Raw genomic sequence first — 24,057 nt, forward strand, 5'->3', positions numbered from 1 at the left:
CAATTATTAAAAATCTATGAACAATTTATAGTTAACATTCTGAATTGCATCGCTTCTTTTGTTACGATTTAGAGATTTGAGTCCTATTTGGTTTTGACTTTTTGATTAAGGAAGCAGAATTGCTCTCTTTGGAGATTACAGCAAAGAACTAACCTTCTTGCAGAGAACACTTAATACTTCCTTAGATGATTTCACACACCCTCAAACACCCATAATTTACACACTTGTCTTAGAAATTCATGTGACAACTAATCCAAGCCTATGGGCAAGGGAGAGAAGTAAAATAACCTATTGTGTGCTGATAAACTATGTTTGTATGACCACTGCAAAGTCTATTCTGCAAAGTTGCCTTAGGTGAAGTCAGATTCAACACCTGTCCTGCCCAAAACGATTAATTTAGAGCAAACAGACATGTGGTGGTTTGAATTCATCTTTTACTCACACGTTAGATGGAGCATGTCGCTGCAATTATTTGGACGAGGACTCCAAGAATTGTACAAGTTATTTCCTGGGGTTCACTTGAGTACATTACCGCCGATAACTTCCTGAAGTTTAACTCCAGGAGGTCACGGCAAAGTGAGGCACAGAGCACAAACAGCACCCAGGCTCTCACCTTCCCGCCGCAGCCCCGAAAAGCTCCCGTTCGGCTCCGGGCCCTCCCCCCCCGGAGCTGCCCCTCCGCGGCAGCCCCAGGCTCCTGGGGAGCCCCAGGCCCCTGGGTCAGCCCGGGGGGTCCCGGGACAGCCCGGGGATCCAGGAGCAGCCGGGGGATATAGGGACAGCCCGGGAATCCCGACGCAGCGCAGGGATCCAGGGTCAGCCCGGGGATCCCGGCACATTCCGGGGATCCCGGCACAGCTCGGGATCCAGGGACAGCCCAGGGGTCCCGGCAAAGCCCGGGGATCCCGGCACAGCTCGGGGAGGAGCCCGGCACAGCCCGGGGATTCCGGCACAGCACAGGAATTCCAGCACAGCCCAGAGATCCCGGCACAGCCCGGCGATCCCCGGAGGGCGCAGCGCTGCCCGTTCAGCCCGGTGTCCCTCTGTCCCGCTGTCCCCGCTGTCCCCTGTCCTGCTGTCCCTGTGTCCCGCTGTGTCTCTGTCCCCGCTGTCCCGCAGCTGCCGCCGCCGCTCAGCGCGATGCCGCTGCCGCAGGGCTCTGCCCGGGCCCGGCAGCGCACCGTGCTCCTGGTGGGCATCGCCGTGCTGCTGGCCGCCCTCGTCCTCGCCGTCGTGCTGGCCTCTCTGCTGACCCACGGAAGGCACGAGGTCAGTCCCCAAATGCTGAAGTGGAAGGACAGGGGGACCACGAAGAACTTGCAGGAAGTTATTCTGGGAAGATGCTACAACTACATCACGGCGCAGCACCCGGAGCTGGGGTGAGTAGAGATCTGGGTCAGGTGTCAGGTGAGCAGAACTGTCTCGGCTCCACCTGGCTGGGTTTGCAGGGGCAGGGAGAAATCAGAACCCTGTTTTGTAGAAAAATGTACAGACAAACTCGGTGCCCCTGTGGTGGCTTTTTAAGGAAACTACCTGCAGGAGCAATAAAAGCAAAAAAATTAAAACACTAATCAAAACATAATTATAAATGGATTTTACAACTTCCCTAAAGCCAGCTGAACTAAAAGCTGAATTCTAACAGGTTTGAGTCCATAGAGGTGAAGCAATTTGCTGTAAAGCTGATCTGCCAAAGTCTGTAATGTGACACTGTAGTCCTGTAAACGAGACTACACAGGAGGAAGGGAAAGGACAAGGTTCAGAAGAGACTTATACAGCAGGCAAAAATGTTAGAAAAACATGCAGAAGTACCTTGGGGTTATCCAAAACTCATTTTAGCATGTGGATATGAGTTCTTGATGAGCTCAGAGAGCTTGCATGGAGAAATAGAGGTGGATCACAATACCAGCTCATCAGTCCCTGGAAACAACTTCCCCCAGAGGTGGCCTTGCTCATCTCATCACAGCAGGTAGTGCAACACCCCTGGCATCCCATCCCTCCTCTCCTGCAGAAGAAATTCCATGGGCCCAGGTCTGCAACAGTGTATTAGAGCTGAGAACTGATTTTCTGATCCCCTTGGTTGCAGAGAAAGGCAAAGTATGAAATAAGGTGTGCCCTGGGCCCCCCAGCAGGTACTGGGGACACCCAGGATGGGCTCCAGAGCAGCCAGGGTCTCTCTGCAGGGAACCATCCATCCCTTCTGTGGCACTGACGCCGGCTGGCGGTTTATTTACAGATGCGAACGAGACGGGGCTGCTATGGAAAATGTCTTGAGCTGTTTATTTTTTCAGCATCAGTCTCATTACATGATTATGATAATAGAAACATGCTAGCAGCTCGCAATCTAAGCAGCAAGCCAGAAAACCTAATGTTACAAAATACTTTATAACTTTCTTGACCAATCACACAGAGCAAAAGCATATTGACAGTAGTTCTACTCAATCACTATAAGGACACGTACCTTTGGTTAAAACAATGCTTGCTTATTTCGAATACAATATCCATTTGTAAGACACGACGCACAGAGCTCCATTATTAAGCTTTAACCTTCCTAATATCTTGCTAGATAAACTTTCTGCAGCTTAGAAAGCTATTCAGACAAGCATTAATACATTGGCTATTGTTCTATCTGCCCTTGCTTTTTCTACAGTTAAAATAATTTTTCTTCTGATCTATTTCATGACTGTTGCTTAAGCATTGTTCACAATTCTGCTGTATCTGAGGCCTGCCTTTTGCAGCTTTCCCGAAAGCCTCTAATTTTATAGATTCCCACATGGCACCACAACGCTGCCCTGCTTTGTCTCTGCAGCGAGCCTCTGGCAGAATTTTCCGTCACCCTGGGCTGAGTGCTGTGGGGCTGCCCCACACCTTGGCCAGGTGACAGAACCATCCTGGTCTTTGTCCTAAAAAAGGCAACCTCTTGTTTTCATGACATTGAGCTGATGAGAACAAAGCTGTGTATAGTTTGCTTGCATTTGGGTTTCTTTTGGCTTTGGATATCCTGCACTGTATGAAAAAGCTGATCTGCAGTATTTGAAGGGTCATGTGGAAAACCATGGCCTGAGCACACAGAGACTTGTTCACTCTTTAGTTAAATATTTGAGTGGCTTTAGTGAGGGAAAGGAGGATTCTTTTGTTAATGAAATTAAAAAGCTCCCGAAACTTGCAAAATCATATACATGTTTCTAAAAGCATAAATTAATTTATTAAATATTTATACACTCAATATTTAAATCTGAAATTGTCTTCAGGCCTAACAGCCTTTGTTATATGAGCTTGTTTCATTCAAATTGGGGTGCTGAAGATGTGAAAACCACTTTTGTGTGAATGTGCTTTCAGCCGCGGTCACGTTTGTTTTCACTGACAACACAGTCTGAGTCTGGACCACAAATATCTCTAGGAATTATTTGTTTAGGCAATTAATTTAAGGACAGTTTTAAAAAAATCACAAATCCATGATCACAAGTTTTCTAAAATGTTTGTCAGTACAAAGCACAATATTTTGGCCCATTCATAATCTAACAGTGCTTAATACCTTTGTGGCTGTGAGCTCACTTTCTTTCAGATTAAATTACTTCCGTATAATAGGACTCTTTTTTGTTTTATTTTATTTTATTTTATTTTATTTTAGAGACAATTTTTTCTGAAGCATAGAGCAAAGAAGAAGGACAAATATGCTTGTTTATGTACATCTGAAATGTTCAGAGGTTTCCTGAATGGGGAATTAAATGAAGATGCTTTTCTGGAAATCAAAGCCAAGATTGTTCATTTCTGAGCTCTGTGCAGTTTGTGTAACCAGCCCCTTCTGTCACTGGCACTTTCTGATAATGACCTGGGTGCCTTTAGGACACATCAGAGAGTGGGATCTTTCATCCCTCTCTCTTTCATCATTAATGTGGGCCTTGGGTCCTCTGTTGTATGGGATCTGTGGTGCACTTAATCATAGAGAAGAGTGGAACAGGGAACTGCAGAAACATGGGCAGTCTTGTGAGCTGGGCAAGCTGTGCCCTGTGCTCTGCCAGGACTTCTGCTGCCACTACTTCTCATCATGGGAACTTCAGTGTCTTGGTTAGAAATCTTTTCATTTTCTCATAAATTTGTCCATATTTTGTTCTTTCCCTTTTAATCTTACACTGATGTGTATATTTTTTGAAAGATCTGCCTTTAGTAAACTCGTGGACACTTCCATGTATTTTTACACTTTTTTATGTCAGAGTCACTAAGTTCCACCTTTGATGATATTTTCTGAACATAAAATCTATTCACTGTGGTAGTTAGTGACATTTACTACATTTTGGAGTGCCATATTTCAATTTGGAGTATGTGGCAGGTTTTGAAGAAAAGGGGGGGGTGGTTGACATGACTGTGGATATTGTACTGTTTCTGGCTATCACAGGTGGCTTTAACAGAGTTCTACAGCCTCCATTTAGCTCTGCTTTTGCATCTGTGTGCTGTAAATCATTTAAGAAGGCCTCTGACATGCTAGTGTACGCCTTCACTATCAGAACTCTTTAATTCTAGAGGATACCTCTTTGCATTCTCCCTCATCTTACTGGAGCCCTTGTACCCTGCCCAGCCAGCTCACTCTTGTTGTGCTCTTCTCTTTTCCAACAGAATCTTTGGGCTGAACCCAAGCCCACAGAGGCCACTGGAAGGCTTTTGCTGTCTGCAGCTGAGTTTTGTAAACACCTCAGATTTTATCCTGTTTGTTTGTTTATTCTTCAAATTCATCAAAACTCTCTGTTGATATTGCTCGCAAAAAGACATTTCCCTGATTCTGTGTTACAGCATCTGCTGGTAATAATTTTGTTCAGCTGCTTGCATGCCATACAATCCTCAGATTTATTTCTGCTGCTGGCTGACTCTCAATATTTGTACACATGCAATTTCCTCAGTCTTCCTGCATAAACTTTGTCATGGCAAAGTTCATGAGGAAGAGGAAGAGAAAAAGAATACCAAACATTTCAATAAAGCACTTTCAGTATTAGCCCTTTTTTTAGGAAGAAATGTGGATGGTATAGCAGCAGGCTTTAGGGGGTTTGTTCCCTGCACACAGAGTCACACACCTACACACTGCCAGTAAAGAATAATATTTCTCTTTTGACTTCCCTGGAAAATACTGGCTCCAAAGCAATAGTTTGTCACAGCTTGGTAGTCTTACCTTTTTTTCGACATTAACCGAAGCTAAAAGTTCTGATTTCACTAGTCTTGTAAAAATCCCGCGTGGCCATCAGTCTGTATGGTAGTTTGGGCTGAAATAAGCCAAAAGCAGTTTGGTCTGAAGCAACAATTTGACCTCCAATGACTTCTTCCTCTCGCTCCCAGTAACAGGGACTCCCTCTTGTGGCTGCGAGCCGCTCGCAAGTCTCACCTCCGTTCTCACACACCGCCAGGGTTCCGAGAATTTATCCCTGGCTCAGGCAGAGCGGGGAGCGCAGCAGGGGCTCAGCGCTGCGGGCTCACCTGCACAGCTCAGGGAGTTCGGCAGATCCCTGCTGGGTATGGTGACACCATAACTCACCCATTGCTCGAAGATGCTGCTTCTGATGCTGCTTTGGCACCTCTGTCCCTGTTGGGGCAGAAAAAGTAGCAACAGCTGTACCCTAGGTTAGCTGGTTTGGGTTTCCTCTTCACCACATTTGAATTGCAGGCTGAGGTGAGGAACCAGCAGCACTTGGTGACCTGGGGAAGGAGTGGAGAAGCCATGCTATCTAAAAGGTCATAGTCACTAATGCCCAAAGCATAAAAGATGCTTTTTTTGCGTCTAGAAATAACTGATTTTACATTTGCAGCTTGAGAGAATTTTCATTCTCAGCTAGTGACTGCTCCCCCCTGACAGCTGCAGTCACTTCTTGGTCTTTAATCTACAGAACCCCAGAATCACAGGATGGGCCAGATTTGAAGGGACTATAAAGGGTCAGCTGGTCCAGCCTCCATGCCCAAGCAGGAACACCCTAGAGCACATTACAGGGCTGTGTCCAGGGAAGCTGGCAAGGACCTACTATTTGAAAATTTTAAAATTGTTTGAAGTCAAACCAGCTTATTTTTTGTCCAACTTCTGACAAGAAGAGGGAACCAAGGACACAGATAGGGAGCAGTTTCAATAACACATGCAAATGGCAGGCCAAAAAATGCCACTGTGCTTGACTAAGCAACACAAAAACCTGATGATGAAGCTTAAAGTGTAAAACTTCAATACAGTTTTCATGCAATCTTGTATGGACACAGAATATGTTTCCCCCTTAAATATAATTAGATCAACCAATATTGTTTTTATTGTTAGTGGCAAGTTCTGTTGTAACAAATTTTAACAGTCTATAATCCCATTAAGTTTAGTAAGAATTGGTGCATGTCCAGAAGAGCTCTGTCTCCTGACTGCATAATCATGAAAGCATTTTGCCTTCCCATTCCTTTGCAGCCTGTGGAGATGGAGATACATTTTGTCAAAAAGAACATATGGACCATGATTTTGTGTGAGATACTATTGCATTCACAGCATAATTCCCTCCTGAAAGGAATCTGGGGTTTGTTGTTTGCTTACTTTGGTATTTTGCCTTCATGCTTTACTAGGCATTTTAAATCTAATTTCTTTGTGTTTGTTCACTGATTGTTAATGCTTTCACATCAAGCATGGTACTAAATAACCATGATTTGATTCAGTGTCACAAAAATCCTAGCTTTATTTTACAGCCATGATATAGTGAAACTTACCTAAGGTTTGTTTTTTCATTGAGAAAATGTGCCTTGCATGAGAGAAACCATTACTGAACCAGTCTTCTGAAAAGTACAAATTACTACCCAGTTGTAAAGCATTAGACCCTCTTAGAGGGCTCAGCAGATTTCTAGAGCTCCCTAGTTTGATATCCATCAAAGGACTCAGTGTTTGTTTGTAAGAATGAGCTTTCTAAAAAAAATCTGTTGTCATTGCTGTGCCATCTTTTTTGTCCCAGAGCAAACAAAAGGCTTTATTTGCACTGTCTGTGGAGCAGGACACAGGGGCCTGGTGACAAGCTGATGTGAGCCATCAGTGTGCCCTGGTGACGAGGGCCAGCAGTGCCTTGGGTGCCTGAGAAGGAGCATTGGCAGATGGGGACAGAGGGGGACAGAGGGGACCTTCCCCTCTGCTCAGCCCTGGGGAGATGTGGCTGCAGTGCTGGGGCCAGTTCTGCTCTTGTCACTACCAGGGAGACAGGGACACACCTGGAGCACATCTGGGGAAGGACCATGAAGGTGATTGAAGTGTCTGAGACACAGAGAGGGGTTCAGAGCCCTGAGACTGCCCAGCCTGGAGAAGGGAAGGCTCAAGGTGGTAAATACCAGATGAGGGGAACAAAGAGAGAGTCAAGCTTTTCTCAGTGGTATTCAGTTGCGGGACAAGAGGCAATGGGCATTAATTACAGTACAGAAAATCCTATTTAAACATAGGGGAAAAAAACAGGTTTTTTACTATGAGGGTGATCAAAGACCAGAACTTGACTGGACTGCAACTTGAAAGGTTGACTGGAGACTTTGTGGAGGCTCCATCCTTGGAGATATTCAAAACTAGACAGATCCTGGTCCTGAGAAACCTTCTCTGAGACAGCAGTTGGACTAGATGATCACCAGAAGTGCCTTCCTTCCTCATGCTGCTTCATTTCTTAGGAATTGTTTTTAGACATGTAAGAAGTCCACTGGGAAACTAGGACAAACAGCAATGAAGAAATGGTTTGGCTCATGTCTAATGGAAATTGTTTTAATATTTTGTTCCTACATCTGGTTTGTCTCTCAGCATTAAGATGGACACTGTATCATCATAATAGCACACTGCTTTTTAAAATACTCAAGTCCCAGCATTTGTGTATGCCATTAAAGTTCCCCTCCCTATTTCATGTGCTTGTGTGCTGATTTTAATACCTTCTCTGTGTTTTTATTATTCTCTTTATTATATGACACCTGCATTGCTCTGCTTTTTATTTATTCTAGCTTTCAATATTTATAACAAGGTTTTCTTTTACAACTGTTTTTCCCTAAGTTGTATATAAGTGGCTTTGACTGTTCTTGTAGTTTATTGGTAGCAAAGATATCACTATAAATATTAACAGCTGTTTGAGTTCTACTTAAAAGTGAACTTCTATTGAAATAGGCTGTACTGAGCTTTAGTGGGGAACTGGAATATAATGTTTAGTGGGCACAAATAGACAGTGATTAGTACTTGAGAATATAGAGGTGGGGCCACTGCCTCTGGAGTTTATCCTTCTAAAGAGTCCTCATGCTGCTTAAAGCTAGTTCCATAACTACTCTGGGCTATAAGGTAGGACTCTATTTGGGTTTGTTGTCATCTTTTTCTAAAGGAAGTTCATTAGAAAGAATTAACTTTCTTTTAGCAAGAGACAAGTTCATAGGGCAGTGGGTAGCTATCATGTATTTGTTCTTGAGATCATTAATCACCAGCATATTTATTTCTGCTCTTCTGGAGTATAAATGCCACTGCTAGGCTGTGGAAAGCCATCCAGTTCTGTGCAAAGCTCAGGCTCAGTTCTGTGCTGAAAATCTTCCCTCCCAGGCTGTAACTCCACAGAAAACCCAAGGTCTGAGTGTCCAGCAGGGGTAATGGGGAGATGTCAAAAGTTACTCTGCCTTTTGTCCCTGGCCAACATCAATGTACTGCTAGGGGGCAGAAATGTTGTTGAGATCTGAATTTATCTCTCACTTGACAGTCATATGTCAACTCACCTAGCAGTTTTCTATATTGAGTTTTTATCATATAAAAATTGTAATTAAATTACTTTATATTTCTCATACACAGAATTTTTTTACATTCATTTGACAGTGTATAGATATTTAATGGTTCTTACTGTGAGATTCCATAGGATTTCAAATAATTTTTCATGTTTAGGTTAGTTTACACATATTGCATCACTATATTAAAATATCCTTGCAGTCAAAATCTCCTTTGGTTTTAATCCCAGATGCTAGAGAGAATGTTATTCTGTCTGTGCTGATCTTCTACATGTTAATCAGAAGTATTTGCTGATGAAAAACTTTTCAACTTAGTTTTCCACTGTAACTCTTTGCCTCTATTTAGTTGCGCACAGTCAGTTATCTGCCTGCTCTTTACATTTTCTCTTGTTTATTGATTTTATAGAATTGACTCTACAGGGCAATGTCTGGTGGCTGCCTAAATTATAGCACCACCCTAGGATTGAAATTATTAAATGTTTTTATGAGCTGATTGCTGTAAAGGGGAATACTGTTCTATCCCACTTTTCCTTGCTTCTGTTCTTCTGTAACATCTATAGAGATGTCAGTGAGAAAAACCCCACACTCAGAGGTGATATAATTCAGCTGTCATTGCTAAGGTATGGTTAAAACTCAAGAGCAGTTTAACACCTCAGAGCCCCATGAAGAAATGATCTCTGGTTGTCCATAGGGGTAGGAGCAATAGATCCTTTTTCCCTCTAGGGTCAGATGAAAGTCTCAAGTGTCCAAGGGAAAAAAAATGCTAAAGATGCATTCTGTCTTCCCAGGGAAGACCACAAAATAAGGAATTATCAAGAAGCTCACTCATAGATGTACTAAAGCTCCAAGCTGTTCCTTTGTCTGTGTCCTGCTGATAGCACCCACCCTTGAAACAGGGACTTCTCCCAAATTATTGCATTTATGCCACATTCCAGCAGCTTTAGTTCTATTAAAAACAAACAAACAAGCAAAACAAAACACAACAATGTAGTGCAAGTTCATGTTATGGGTGGGAAAAAGTGAAAGTGCATTGAGCCATTGAATATTTCCCTGTATGTACCTTAATTTAGGTCACTGTTACAGAAGTGTTCTTAGAAGTTTAATATTAACATTGAAACTCTACTACAAATACCCTTTCTGATCAAAGGGTAACGTGCCAGCTAAAATTTATTCCCTCTGTATCTGTTGATGACATGGCCTCACTCAGAGGCTTAAACTATAGAGCTACTGCGACCCTCTGTCCAAATGTAGTCCAGGTGAGACTTCTGCCCTTCTGGGGGCTCTGTTCCACTTACAGGGCACCTCTGCAAACACCACCTGCTTTAGCAGCTTGTTTTTCACCCAGAGAGGCTGAAATCCAGGCAGCAAAACAGTCTGCTTGTGTGGATGAGCCCTTCACTGGTTACAGCTTCCACCTCCTGGCTCAGCCCTTCCCAGAAGGGGGACAAGGCTCAGTGCTGTCCTGCAGCAGCAATTTCCCTCTCATAAATAAAATACTCCAGGAGCCGTAAACCAAAGCCACAAATACTCCTGCCCTTAAAACCTTCTTGTTGCTGCCAAAGGTGAAGGACTGGTGTGCTGAAGAGCTGTCACTTGCTCCAGGCCGTTCACTGTCCAGGAACACACAAAGCCCTGGGGTGCACCCAGCAGCAATCTCACTCAGGACTCCTTTTTTTCCATCTTTGACATGCAGAATTTAATTGTTCTGCCTACAGGCAAATTTTCCAGAAGTGATCTTCCTATGAGGCAGGGCTCTGGATCTCCCTCTCTCTGCCCAGTCAGTTCCTCCAGTGCTTTGTGTACTGACTTTTGAACTATGTAATTTGCAGAAAGCAATAGTTACCAAATCAGGCTGCCAAAAAAATCAAGCATGTCGTTTTCATGTTGACAAAAAATCTGTTACCCTAAGTGTATGGCGGCAGACACTTTGCAGTAATTAAACTAAATGGGAAATGAGAGGCTTGTGCTTATTGAAGACACTGAGCTTGACAGATCTGATTTTCTTCTTTCATCTTTTTCCTTGCTAATTTTCCCCCTTTCCATTATCCTAATGCTGAAACTAGCAGGTTAGTGTCATCAAATCCTCAGCAAAGGCAGTGGCTGACCTCTCTTAATTCATATCTGTCTGATTTTTAGGGCAAAGATACCTGATGTTAGGTTTGGGTGCTGCAGTAACAAGAAGGGAGCTGATCCGTTGTGTGCACGTCTCCATTCCCAGCTCTGTGCCCTGCAGATGGGCCGTGCTGCAAGAGCCCCCACGTGTGTGGGGTTGCTGCTCCCGAGGAGCTCCTTCTCCCACCTGATGGCACTGTTCTCCTTGCTTTAACTCCCAGGGCAGCTTCACTCCAGGAACCTCAGCTGCCTGGGCTGTCCTTGGCAGCAGCTCAAAAAAAACCTGCTCCAAAGGAGCAGCAAGACAACACGGCAAGGCTGGAATTAGGGAGGGGAAAGCTGAAGAAATAAATCCCCAGGAATATTTAAGGCAGAAAAGGTGGCAAACGGATTCTGAGTTACAGAGGGCTTCCTCTCAACACAGGCATAAACATATACTTTATACATATATAATTGTATACCACTTGTATAATTGGTCCTTGTATAATTTCTGACATAAAGGCATAGCTACACATGACTATAGATTGACTGTGGATGTATAAATTTCCCTGCTGTCTGCAGCCATCACAGTTTATCAAAATGCAGCAGATAAATTGACACAGGCAAAGATGGGTCTGTTAGATGCAGAAATGTTGCTACACCATTTAGTTCATTTGATACACATTCCCCTTCTGAGATATCTGGGATTTTACACCTGAAACCCATGCCTTAGATCCCCAGAAGAGTGAAAACTGGCTTTATGTCTTTAAGGAGCTATGTTACAACCACAAACATCTTGCTGACTTTTTAAAGAGTCAGATTTCTGAGTGCTTAGGTTCATCACAGCTCTGGCTGGTGATGGCAGCAAATGAGAAGGATTTTCTTACACAAAATGCAGAGATTTGATCTCTGCACAGGTTTGGAACATGGGCTCAGGGGACTGTTCCCAGCTGTAACTTCAGAGCTTCACCACAGGGCCACAATTAAAAACTCAGGGTGGCCTGAAAACATTGCAATGTTTTAGAAATAAAATTCTGGGCCTTAGAAAACCTGATATTGATTGCAGGGGAGAACAGGTCTCACCAGCAAAGTGTCTCTGCCTGGCAGGGTGATTTGAAAACATGGGCAGAGTTGATTGAGTTCTCCAGAGCAAAACCTGGAAGTAATTCTTTACTTGTAAATTTGAAATGGCTCCCATACTTTAAGCATCAGTCTCGAATTTTGAGTAGAATACTGGAGACAACACAGCCCAAGGGAACACTGCCCTTCTTAAGATGTTTTCAGCATTCAGTGTCAATCCAGTGCTGAGCTGAAAGCAAGACTTTGTTCATGGTGTAACTGAAATCAGAGGAGATGAAACCTATCCTTGATATTATACCAATTAAATCAGTTTCAAATGGGGATGAATTTGCTCTGTCATGTCCAATTAAAAAAAAAAATTGTAAAGCAAAAAAAAAAAAAAAAAATCTATAGCAACAGTTATTTACCAGATAATTCAGTGCTATCCCATTCCTTTCAGAGTAAGGATACTCTTTCAAGGTTAGCCAGACCAGTGTATGGATATGCAAGAAATAATGATGCAGAAGCTGTCCCATTTTTCTAATATGCACATTAAAATTTGGCTGCTGGGATAGATGCTAATGGAAATATTCTTGGCCCCAACATTCACTTGACAGATTAATGTGATATTCATATACAAGGCAAATGGATAGAAATGCTCAAATTTATTGGAAAATGCAACTTCTACCCCAATGTAAGGACAAATGGAGGATATGCTTTGCAGCATTTATAACATTTGAATTTAATAAGGAGAAGTTTATTTGTATCTCAATCCCTATTGCATGCTATACTGAGTTCAGGGTAGAATCTCTGGCTCAAAAAGATCTTAAGACAAGTTCTTCAGTCCTTGTTTTCCAGAGAAATGTTGCAGTTTTCAAGTTCACAGAAGATTTCCTGTGTTTTCTGTTAGCTATAATTTCACATTTACCTGTATTGCCCAAACTCTATTCATAAAAATAAAACTTGAAAAAATTAAACACAATTTAGAATATATTTATGTTACATATCACTGAATTTGGATTCAATATTTCAGAGTCTATAGTAGAATAAAATGCTTCAGATATTTCAGCATAAACAAAGCTAGCCTCAAAGGAAGAAGTCCATTATGCCTGAAGAGATTATATGGTGTTTGCAGATAGGATGCAGAATTAGTTTGTATGCAACCCAAAATACACAAAGAGAGAGCCCAAGGCCCACAGCAGTGTGGGACATAAGAGTATTCCACATGGACTTCAGAATTACCTGAATTAGATAAATTTAATTAACTGAGAGTTAATTAAAGAGTTTAAGAGTGAGGATCTCTTTTGTGCCTTTCTTTCTTCTGTAAATCCAGAAGGAATGCTAAATCAACACATTCTATGACTTAGTAGCAGCTTTAAGGGAAAAGTTTCTTTCTCAGGCATTTGTTTTTTGGGTTCTTTTGGCAAGGCTTATGTTCTTGTTTGAACCTGAAGCTGTTCTTGCTGGAATTTTTAGCATACCACATGCCAGAAAGCTTCTCATATTGTTTCAGAAGGCCCAGAGCTACAGAAAGTCTCACCTCTGCTCAGTGTGAGTTAAGTGCTGCACACCAGACAAGCATTTTCTTTCTGTGCTGGAAAAAGGTCGGGTGAAAGTTTATTAACAGAATCTACCTCAACAGTGAGACTGGAAAGAATGGCACATCTTCCTGGAGCTGGGTTTGCAGCTCCTCAAGCCTTCTCACTGCTTATCAAATGTAAACCCAAATCACAGTTCTACATGCTTGATAATCTCTTTGGGGTGTGAGACAAAATTTGTGCTTCATATCCAAGAAATAGCTTTCCAGTGGCAAACCAATGATTTATTATTATTCATTTGTAAAAAGAAAAAAAACCAAACATGTTAGTAAGTGAGGACAGCAAAAAGAAAAGGTTGTTTAGCTTTTTATGTATCTTTTTTTACATTGATGATCTGTATTTTTATTTCTAAAACAATGCTTGAAATTGCCTAGTTTCCACAAAAGCCCATCTTCATTACTTACATTCCTCCCTGTGACACACCTGGCAGTTCCACAGTGATCAGCAGCTGTAGAAGAGCCTCCCCCTCTTGCAGGCTAAGACCTACCAGCTTTTATGGCATTAAAGATGCAAAATTTTGCTCAGGTCCAGGACTATAGATACAGACTCTTCTCTCAGGTACTGAGATGTTGACACACATCATGCGCTGCAAAGGATGGAACACTGATTCTTTGGGTTAGTGACTCAGCAATCTCTCTTGGCATGATCATGAATCACCTGGATGTTTTCTTTGTGCCTCTCATGGCCATGGCTTGAGTCTAGCAACAGAAATGTTTTATTTTGTGCCTATCTCCTACCTCTCTGCTTTGGAAATAAAAAAGCATGGGGTTTTTTCAATAGTTTCTTGAAAAATATTTTGTCTTCTGAGACCAAGCATAAAAAATTTTTCATGTGAAAGGATAGATCACCGGGTACCCAGCTGTCACCTGGGGCTATTATGCTCTTATAGAAAGCAGATCTCAGAAGTAGCTTAAAAAAAAAAAAAAGAAAGAAAAATAAAGGCCTGTCTGGAGTAATTTAACAAATTAGGAAGTGTGAGCCATATAAATGTTTATGAAATGTGCCTGTGCTTACAGCCAAGCTGCACAAATTGCCTTTATGATACCATTGACTGTGCAGAGCAAAGGGGACGGCTGCCTGTTCTCTGGTGTCACTCCTCTATCAGCAGGAGCCTCTCTCTGGCATGATTCAGTGTGTCCATGTTGTAATCCTTAGTGGCAGCAAGAGTATTTACAACTTCCTAACCTCTAAATAAAGTACCAAAATTTGGAGAACAGTCTCTGGGTTATTTACAATTTGCAGACAGAGAAATGTCCTCCAGGAGGAAATTTAATACACCCAAGTCAACAGCTGAAGATTAGTGCATAAATAAAAACAATCTCAGGTCCCAAAAAGTTAAATCTCTGCTTTTGTTTTAGATAATATTACAGATTTTTTTCTCTAGGATCAAACTCTCTGCAGGGACAAGCCATATTTTTGGCTTGCTGTGTCTGAGGGGACAGTGTCCTCTGACCATAATTTTAAAATGTACAACCTACAGTCTGAGAAACTATTTGCTTCTTATGATTTGGTGTGAATAATCAAGAAATTTGATGCTTTGGTTATGTAAAATCAGAACTGACTATTTTAAGGGGTAAAAACCTAGATGACATTCAGATATTGCAGTAAATTAATTTGAAATGCAGGAAAGAGAGATGATTTTGAACTGTTCTTTCCTCAGTATATACTTAATCTGCTGAAGCTACTCTGCTTTGGTAATGGATCATGTATTTTGTGCCTGAGCATAGCTGGAATTCTTCTAACATTTGATCCAGAGTGTTTGACCACAACAGAGGGAGAGCCTTTCACAGGCACAAATACTCATAAATATTTATTAACTATGTTTTAATCTTTTGGCAGAGATAAGGATTGTCTAAAAATATGGGAATCATTAAAAGATGCCTTCATATATAAGAACCCCTGTAATATCACACCAGAAGATTATCAGCCTTTGATGGAGCTGGCAAGTCACCCTATACCCTGCAACAAGGTAACAGCACAGTGCAGGGTGGGCTGTGGTGGGAAGCCAGGTCTGGGCAAGGGGATCTCACCCATAACAGCTGGGAGGGTCTGGAGGTTGAGGAGGATGGCATTTTGCTTTTGCACTTACTGCAACAGTGCTGCAGCTGCACCTTTGGGCCCCAGTAACCCTGCCCATCTATCACTGGGAATCACCCCTGTGTAAGGCTTGCCTCAAGCAGGGTCATGCCAGGGAAGTGACAGGGATGTCCCCATTCCCTGAGCATGTGGCTCTCTGTAAGGAGCATTCCATCATGCTGTTAGAGGGACACTGCTTCCAGAAAGCTGTTCTTCCATGTGCAGCTCAAAAGCAAACAACAAATTTGGGGAATATCCTATGAAAACTAGCCAAACCTTTCTTTCAAAATCCCTTAAAAGCTAACCATGTCCCTTTACACCAAAAAAAACCAAAGACCCCCCAAAATATTCTGCAAACGACAGTGTTCAAGTAAGAACTGACCCACTAAGGTGGACTTGCTGCATTTCAATAAAACTCCTTCATTATCATTAACTTTCTGGGTTTCTCCAGAAAAATTTTCTAACCAGCTGTAGTACAACTATCACTCACCAGACATTGTACCTTATTTCACAGTCACTGTTTTGGAGCAAGACAAACGACCTTGTTCATCGTTATACAAAATCCAATCAGAATTTCCTTACCCTGGAGGACACCTTGCTGGGTTATATGGCTGACAGAGTTTCATGGTGTGGAGACCCCTCTGCCCCAGGTAACCTACACCTAAACACAATCCTTTTCACATAATTTTCTAGTGGTTTACTTTAAAATCTTAACTGTCCAATATTTTGGGATTCTAAAAATAACACCTATGTCTCAGGTTAAATTAAAAACCACAGCTTTGGATGTTATTTTAACACCAAGTTGTTGCTTGACCTAATGGCCACATCCAGCCCCTGTGCTTTGTTTGCTTGCTTCTATCCTGTGGTTCCTATGGGACAGACTGCAAAGCAGGAAAGTCATTCAGGAAGGACATGGCCACACCAGAGTCCTGGGGCAGTGTGCAGGTGCCTTGGGGATACCACTGCCCTCGTGACTCCTGGGTTGGTGCTTAATGCTAGGAAACTTTAAACTCGGCTGGAATTACTGAAAATGTTGGGCAAAGGTTAATTTTTCAATGCAATCAGACAGCGCTTGTCAAGAGCCAGCCTGTTTCTCACATTTGGGATTCTGTGTTTTCCCTTCTCAGTTTTCTGAGAATTATTTGAGATATGGGATCTGTAACTGCCTTGCTGAAAATACTGTGAACAAACAGGAAGATCTTTGAGCAGATGCAAATTCCTTTTCCTTTTAGAGCCCTCTCCTCTTTTAGCCTTCTTGCTTTGATAGAGGGCAAATCTTTTTGCTCACAAAGCCACATAAGCCTTGCAAAAATATTCACTCTAACCTTAGCTCTTCTATAAATGTATTTTTTCTCAGGAATCAACTATGAATCTTGTCCAAAACGAAATGAATGTGAGAGCAACCCTGGCTCTGTGTTCTGGAAAATGGCATCCAAGATGGTAAGATCTGGACTAAATTTCCCTGAATCCAAAAGTGAGGAAAGGCACTAAGTTCCTGACATTGTCAAAAATATGATTTTGCAGATTGAACTTAAAAGATGGAATAGTAGAAGTTGACAGAAGCTTTAGGTCCAGGTGTTAAAAATCGTGTGTTGGAATCCAAGGTCCCATATTTTATATACAACATTTGGTGCCCTTGTAGTTCAGGCATTCTTTTTGTGGACAGAGGCTGAGTGTCAGTGTCTGGAACAACCCTTGGCAGAGACCTGGAGCTCTGCAAGTAATACTCATAATTATAGCAATCACCTTAATTAAATCACAGAACATAAATTGCTACAGTAAAGTCTATTTTAGCATGCCAGTGTGGAAAACAGCACCCAGATTGGCACAGACATTTTCCAAGAGGCTGAGAATCCCCTTGCACTTCCCAGCACAAACCTGAAGAGCACATCCTCCCACATCAGTGCCTGGCAAGGTTCCTGTGATGTCCCCACCCACAGACACATCCAACTCCCATCACAGGAATGAGATCCTGCTGGTCCCAGTTAAGCAATTAGCCTGCCTTTGTTGAATCAGCACTTTACAGGAACAAACTGCCAGAGAAAAACCTGATGTCCTGTGTTACTTTGATTTTACCTGTCTCTCAAGATTTCACCCTTGGTATCACTATTAGCAGATGACTACCCAGGTGGAAAACAAGCATTCCTGTATGCTCCAGTTCTCTTATATGTAAGAAAAAGTCTACTCACCTTAAAAAGAAAAAAAGTTTTGTGAGTAAACTAGGAGTGAAAAAGGTTCAGTTCCAGAGTGCGTGAGATAGAACCACATACAGACCCAGGTTTGCTCAGCTGCAGGCTTCCTTGCCGTATAAATTCAAGATCTACTTAAACTTATGCTAAACACATTTGAAAGTTACACATAATGAAACTTCCTGAAACTTTGCAGCTCTCAAGATTTGAATTTGAGCCACATTGTTTATGAGGACATGAAAGATTTGATAAGTACAGTCACCTGCATTAAGCTTCATAAAAACTCTGCCTTAACAATGGCTTATATATCTAGAGCAGGTATTTTATAGACCTTATTAGTCTTTAAATATTTGGACATGGGTTTTAAAGAATAAAAAAACAGTGATTACATGATACAGTATATTAAAAATCAAATCTAAAAAACCTCAGTGATAATTTTACTAAAATATCAAGAGAGAAAAATCCCAAGCCACAAAAGAGCACAGAGCATGAGTCACAAGGAAACAAGTATGTGGTGGTCTGTGTGTCCTTAAACTGGGGATACCTCTGCTCTGGCTTGTCCTTACTTTCTGAGCTAAAGCAGTCTGAGGATTACTGTGAGTTCCTGCAGACAGCTGCAGCTGCAAGGGCTCTGGAGAGCCCTATAAAAACTGAAACCAAACAAGCTGCTGTACCAGCCCCATGCAGCCTTAGACTGCCAGTTCATAGCTGTTTAATGGGGCTTTGTCACAGTTTTGCCATAGCCTTTAGAGACTTTTTTTTTTTTGCACTGAAACATTCTGCAAAAATATTGCCCAGACCCTCTGCTTGTGTTAGGCAGTTCTGAGGACATCAATGAATTCTCCCAGCCCCAAGCCAACCATGGCACTGCCTGTAGTGTCAGAGTGTAATGTCCCTTGGTCTGGTTCAGTTTGCAGAAGCAGCATGTGGTGTGGTTCAAGTGATGCTCAATGGATCAGTAGAAGCTGGAGCTTTCAGGAGCAGCAGGTACTCACTCAACACAAAACCATTCATGTTCCTGTGGGGCTGCATGTGCCTGTCTGCCTATGAGTCCCAGTGCAGAAGGGATTTTGGTGAACTCACCCCTGGATGTTGTAAAGCTGATTCTTTTCACTCCTTCTATTCAGAGGTTGTACCTGAAATCCTTCAGAGGGTGTGGGGGGTATGCAGGGGGCTCTTACTGCTCAATTGATTATTGCAGTTTCTTTGATTTTACTTCACTAGACTTGGCTACCTGGCTGAAGTGCAGTCTTGAATAATATCAAAAGATGAAGAATATTCTTTCTGGGGGAACAGCCATGGTTATTCCCCTGGCACCAAACCACACCAACAGCCAGGAAACTGAACAGGCACTAAAGATGCCAAAACTTCAGCTTGTTTCTGTTTGCAGGCACTTTCAAAAGTTACCCTGAAAGTGAAATATGAATGGGGAGACAACATTTAACCATAAGGCAATTAAATAGTCTGTGACAATCCATTGGCAAGACAATGTTCTCTCACAGGGTGTAACTCAGCACTAATAAGCACTGGTGTTTGGGGAGCATACTCTCTACACCTTTCTGAGATAACTAAGAGTGTTTTGCTGTTTCATGTTCCATTCTTACAGCATCTTTGGAAGTATTGAGATCTTTAACCTGGATCCAGATAAAGTCACTGAAGTGCACATTTGGCTCATGCAGAACATTGGTGGCCCTCAAAGGTAAGTCCCAGTGATGAGCACTGTGGGGAAGGCACAGGGCACAGCTCAGGTCTAGCAGCAACACTGCCTTAAACTCATGAAACCTGCTTTACACTCACCTTCTAGGTGCTTACTTTGCAGGAAAAAATAATATTTGTATTGTTGTCTCCTCTAATATTTTTGTAAGTACTGCTGAACAGTTACAGGTAAAACACAATGACATTTTCCTGGCTTTCAAGAGGTGCCATGACCTTTAAGTTCCTTCAGCTCCACTGAGGTCTGCAGACCTTTGCTATGGTTGCAGCACTGAAGTCAGAGACCAGGCTATGTCTGCAAGGATAAACATGTCCAGGTATCCAAGCAAACATGGATATGTTTGTCCACAGGAGTAATATAATTATGCTGAGCACAGCCACTTCTGAATGACAGAACAGATTGTGGAGTCTTCATCTCTGGCAGGGCATCTCAAAACCTAACTGGGACCCGGGCAACCTTTTCCAGCTCATATTGGTTTGATATCAAGCAGTCTCCTCTAACCTAAATAATTCTGTGATTTTTAATAACAAATCTATAGTTGAATTGTTTACCATGGAATTACTGATACCAGAACAGCAACTTCAAATCACATCTGAGCCTTTCTGAGTGATCTTTTTCATCACAATCAGATTCATTGGCAGATCTACCACATTTGAAACACTAAACATGAGGCTCTGTGCCTTTGACCCCTCCTTTCACAGCCAGTTCTGTGGCCATAATGCCCTGCCACAGTTTTTCCCTTTCTTAATGATCTCCACAACAGAAACAGCAGCTTTGGTGCCATGGATCAGGAGGGAGGCTGTGATGGTGCAGTGCAGCTCAGGAAGGAGTGAGGACCTTGCTCAGCCAGCCTCACTCTCTGACACAGCTCCAGCTCCAGCATTGCAGATCCTCCCTCATCCCAGACATCCAGAGGTGTCCCCTGTCCACAGGAGCTGACACCCCTGCCATGGTTCATGGTGTGCCTCTGTGCTGGGGCCAGCACGCCAGCCTTAGTCTTGTGGTCCTTTGCATAATGGTTTGCTGGAGAAAAGGACATTGAGTAATCTGCACATCAGTGTCCCCTGACATGGCACTGGATCCTTTGGCCCACGATTTCCCAACATCAGACATTTTTGCTGTGCTCCCCCTCTGCTGCTCACACAAGGCAGTGCTCTGCCAGCCCTGTTGCTGGACACATCCTCCTCCTCCTGTGACAAGTTCATAGCAATTTCCTTTTTATGTTCTACTTGCTTCTAAGGAGTGAGTGGCAGGTAGCCCAAATAGTGTGCATTCCTTGTATCTTCTGATTTGTATTCCATGTTGAATCACTGATAAGTTGTCAAGTCTAGTGAACAAAAAAGAGCTGGCAGTGCTCTCTGCTAATCTCAAACGTTGGGAACTGGATTTGTCCCCAGTAGTAGAAGTGAGTCCCCTACCATGGATGAAGAGATGATTTTTACCTTAAGGTAACCAGGCTTTTGCTGTGTCTCTGTCTGTGCCTATGGCATTTGTCAAACCTCTTGCTACAGCTTTGGGGCCCTTGGGCTATTTAATTAATTAAGTTAAACATAAAGATCTTGAAGGTATGAGAGTGCTACATGCTTCTTGAAACATTTATCTGGATGGGAAAGAAATACACAAGTTAGGGCTCCTGCCAATGCAAAAGTGGTTGAAACATCCCCTTTTCAAAACAGAGCAGCAGCAGCAGCTGTAAACTGACCCAGACACACAGGAGGTGTTTAGAACCTGCTTCATCCCCTGCTTTCTGCCAGTGTCTTCCTGTCTCACTTCCTACCTGGGACTTCACTGCTGGCTTTCATGGTTAGCCTTTTCTCATCACACAGAGGACTTGACCCTTCTGCCCTTGGACAGATTTCAGCAAGCCTTGCATTGTGCTGCTGTGGGTGGAAGCACCAGCAGCAGTGGAGCAGTTCTGGAGCACCCTGAACTGGGAATGGGACTGAGGGATGTCCCACAGATGTCCTGCTGCACAAAGCTCTCATGCACGATGCGCAGCTGGACATCACATGGACATCACAGAGCTTCTACCAGCAAGGGCCCAGTGGCAGCCAAAGCTCCACAGCCCCAATGGGCTTCCCAGCACATTAGCAAACAAGCTTTTCAAGAGTCTTACCTATAATAAAGCAGTGCCATAGCGTGGAATTTAGGTGAGCAGTTTGAACACACAAGGAACACAAGTAACTGAAGTCTTCTCTCCACAGTGAATCCTGCTCAGGTCAGTCCATTCAGAGGTTAATAAGCATTTTAGAAGAACGAAAGTTTAAGATCATCTGTCAAGACAATTACAGGTAATTATCCACTGTAATTGGTGATGAGTTTGCTAATATAAAGCTAATATTGCAGGTTTACAGCAAGCTAGAGCAGACTTCCTCTCACTGCCATGACATCCCTCCAGTGTGGCTGGGTCTTTCTCAGGGGCTCCAGCCAGGCTGCAGCCCTGGGGCTGGCTGGGGCTGGGGCTTGCTCTGTGCCCCACACCTGCCATTGAGCAGGTTCAGTTGCTTTCAGGAAGGGACCAATCCAGCAACCCAGCCACCAGATTTTCTTCTGACTGGGCTTTTACCTAAAACACTCTGAACCAAACAGGCAGCTTTCCTCCCTGCTGCATCCAGATAGCACAGGGTGCCAAGGGTGGTCCTTACTTCCCTCACCATGGTTTGAGCATGCTTTCTGTCCTGCTGCTTTGTCAGAGAGTGAGGCATGAGACATGATAAGCATTACTAATTACTGTAATTTACCATTGTCAGGAGCAAAAACCAGGAGTCTGTGAAACAGCAGCCCAAGTCCTGACTTGCCTGAAATCTCCATCTTCCTGCTAAGGAAATACAAAAGCCAGAGACACTTTATCCCTATGTGTGGGTTCAGAGACCTTCACACAGAGCAAAATTTTTCTTTAGAGACATTAGAAAAGTGGCAAACATTCAATATTGCTCATATCTTATCTGTCAGGAACAGCTTTTCAGTGTCAAGGACTCATACTTGGATAAGAACATTTCCAAAGTAAACAAAGATTTTTATGAACTTCTGAGTTTGTGACAGTGGTTTAAGTATGGAAAAATTGGTCTGCAAAGGAGACAAATGATAGGTCTTTAAGTCTGAAGGCAGAGCAATATATTTCTGTCTGGGTATTGTTGAACCTGATTAATGGGTGCTCTGCACTTTGTGAAAAAATTAGCACTGGTGTGGAGCAAAAATCTGCCAAATCATGTGCTTACTTTCTCTTTGGGTAGATGGAACCTTTAAGCAATACTCCCAGGACCTGTAGTAGGTTCAGATTATTTCAACCTAGGATGAATTAAGCTATGGGAAGAGGCAGGAAGGGGAAATATAGCACAGCTTAGACCCCTTGTGGCTTAGCACAGGGAGGAACCTGACTCTCATTGCTGTGTCTCACAAGTCAGGGCTGAAGGTGAAGTGAAAGTAGGGCTTTTTGTCAAAGTTCAACTAACACATATATAAATAACTGGGTTGAGTAACACACAATTAATTTTGCTCTTTTATATGCAGAATAATAATAAAATAACAAATTTACAGGTAAAGCCAAACTTCAGGACAGACTGTGTAAGTTGGCTTCACTCCCCTGTAGTCATCACAAACAGAACTGTATGGGTCTGTATCAGCTGAGCATCTGCCTTTGCATGCCATGTAGCAACTGCTGCTGGTCATTTTCTCTGGCTTTTGTCCATCTCAACAGTATCTTCCAGACAGTAACTTTAAAACTGGATTCACTGGATGCATTAGAAAAAAAATCTCATCATATCTGACATTCACAGCAACAGCTTTCTGTTGTAGCAGTAGGGTTTACCAGTGAGTAAGACAGATGGTGAACTTCCAGCATGGCAGGAATTCCACAGTCTGTGCAAGAGTTCTTTCTTCTTTTTTGTAATTATTTTTATATTGCAGCATAGCTGACATGCTGTGAGGTCAGCTACTTTGGTTTGTACTGATTTGCCCTTGTCCCTAAAAACACCAAAGTTACCTTTCTGCAGCAAGATCAAAAAGAATTACCCTAAGAAAACCCATCTGCTTAATAAGCATGGATGTGACATGCACTTTGATTTTCACATTGCATTCAGTAATTGTGAAGTCATTCTGTTGTACTTGCAAATTATTAAATCTTTGTTTCTTTTGTGTCTTATTTCAGGCCTGTTCAGCTCCTTCAGTGTGTGCATAACCCAGACCACACAGACTGCAGGCTTTGCACCAACAGCTCAGCAATTCCATGAAACAGAGTTCTCTGTGCCACTGAAGAATTCCCTGACTTGTGTGCAAAGCTGGAGAAGATGTGGCTGCATAGCTGAGAGTGATAACAGTAGCCTGGTGTGTGCTGAGTGCATAACCAGAAATCCTTGCTGTGATACTAACAGCCAAATAGCAGGAGCTGATACCTGAGCTGTGATGCTGTACACACACACACACACACACACACACACACACACACACACACTGTTTCACAGGGACTGGGGCTGTGGTCAGCAGTTGAAGGCAGATGCTCTGCCCTGGTTTGCTCCCTCCTATACAGCTTGCCACTGGCGCAGAGCGGGGATTCCCTGGGGCATGCACAGAGAAGAAACTTTCCAGGATAGGCACAACTTGCCTAGATCAGTGCTCA

General features: G+C 42.8%; 1 protein-coding gene across 1 annotated transcript; it reads left to right on the plus strand.

The window, feature by feature from the left end:
* The first annotated feature begins 1,140 nt into the window (after positions 1-1,140).
* On the plus strand, positions 1,141-23,790 carry LOC102032646 (ADP-ribosyl cyclase/cyclic ADP-ribose hydrolase 1). Its single transcript, XM_005415419.2, has 8 exons — positions 1,141-1,379; positions 15,303-15,432; positions 16,054-16,189; positions 16,897-16,979; positions 18,639-18,715; positions 19,335-19,427; positions 21,647-21,733; positions 23,590-23,790. The coding sequence occupies exons 1-8, from the start codon at positions 1,141-1,143 to the stop codon at positions 23,669-23,671; spliced, it is 927 nt and encodes a 308-aa protein (XP_005415476.1). The 3' UTR covers positions 23,672-23,790.
* The last annotated feature ends 267 nt before the right edge of the window (positions 23,791-24,057 follow it).

Source organism: Geospiza fortis, unplaced genomic scaffold, assembly GCF_000277835.1.
Source record: "Geospiza fortis unplaced genomic scaffold, GeoFor_1.0 scaffold40, whole genome shotgun sequence".
In the NCBI taxonomy this organism is placed as follows: domain Eukaryota; kingdom Metazoa; phylum Chordata; class Aves; order Passeriformes; family Thraupidae; genus Geospiza; species Geospiza fortis.

Coding starts and splice junctions, on each gene's coding strand:
- LOC102032646 (XM_005415419.2), top strand. CDS start 1,141: ATGCCGCTGCCGCAGGGCTCTGCCCGGGCCCGGCAGCGCACCGTGCTC. Junction 16,190..16,896: donor TGGAGACCCCTCTGCCCCAG/GTAACCTACACC, acceptor ATTTTTTCTCAG/GAATCAACTATGAATCTTGT. Junction 18,716..19,334: donor GGAGCTTTCAGGAGCAGCAG/GTACTCACTCAA, acceptor CCATTCTTACAG/CATCTTTGGAAGTATTGAGA.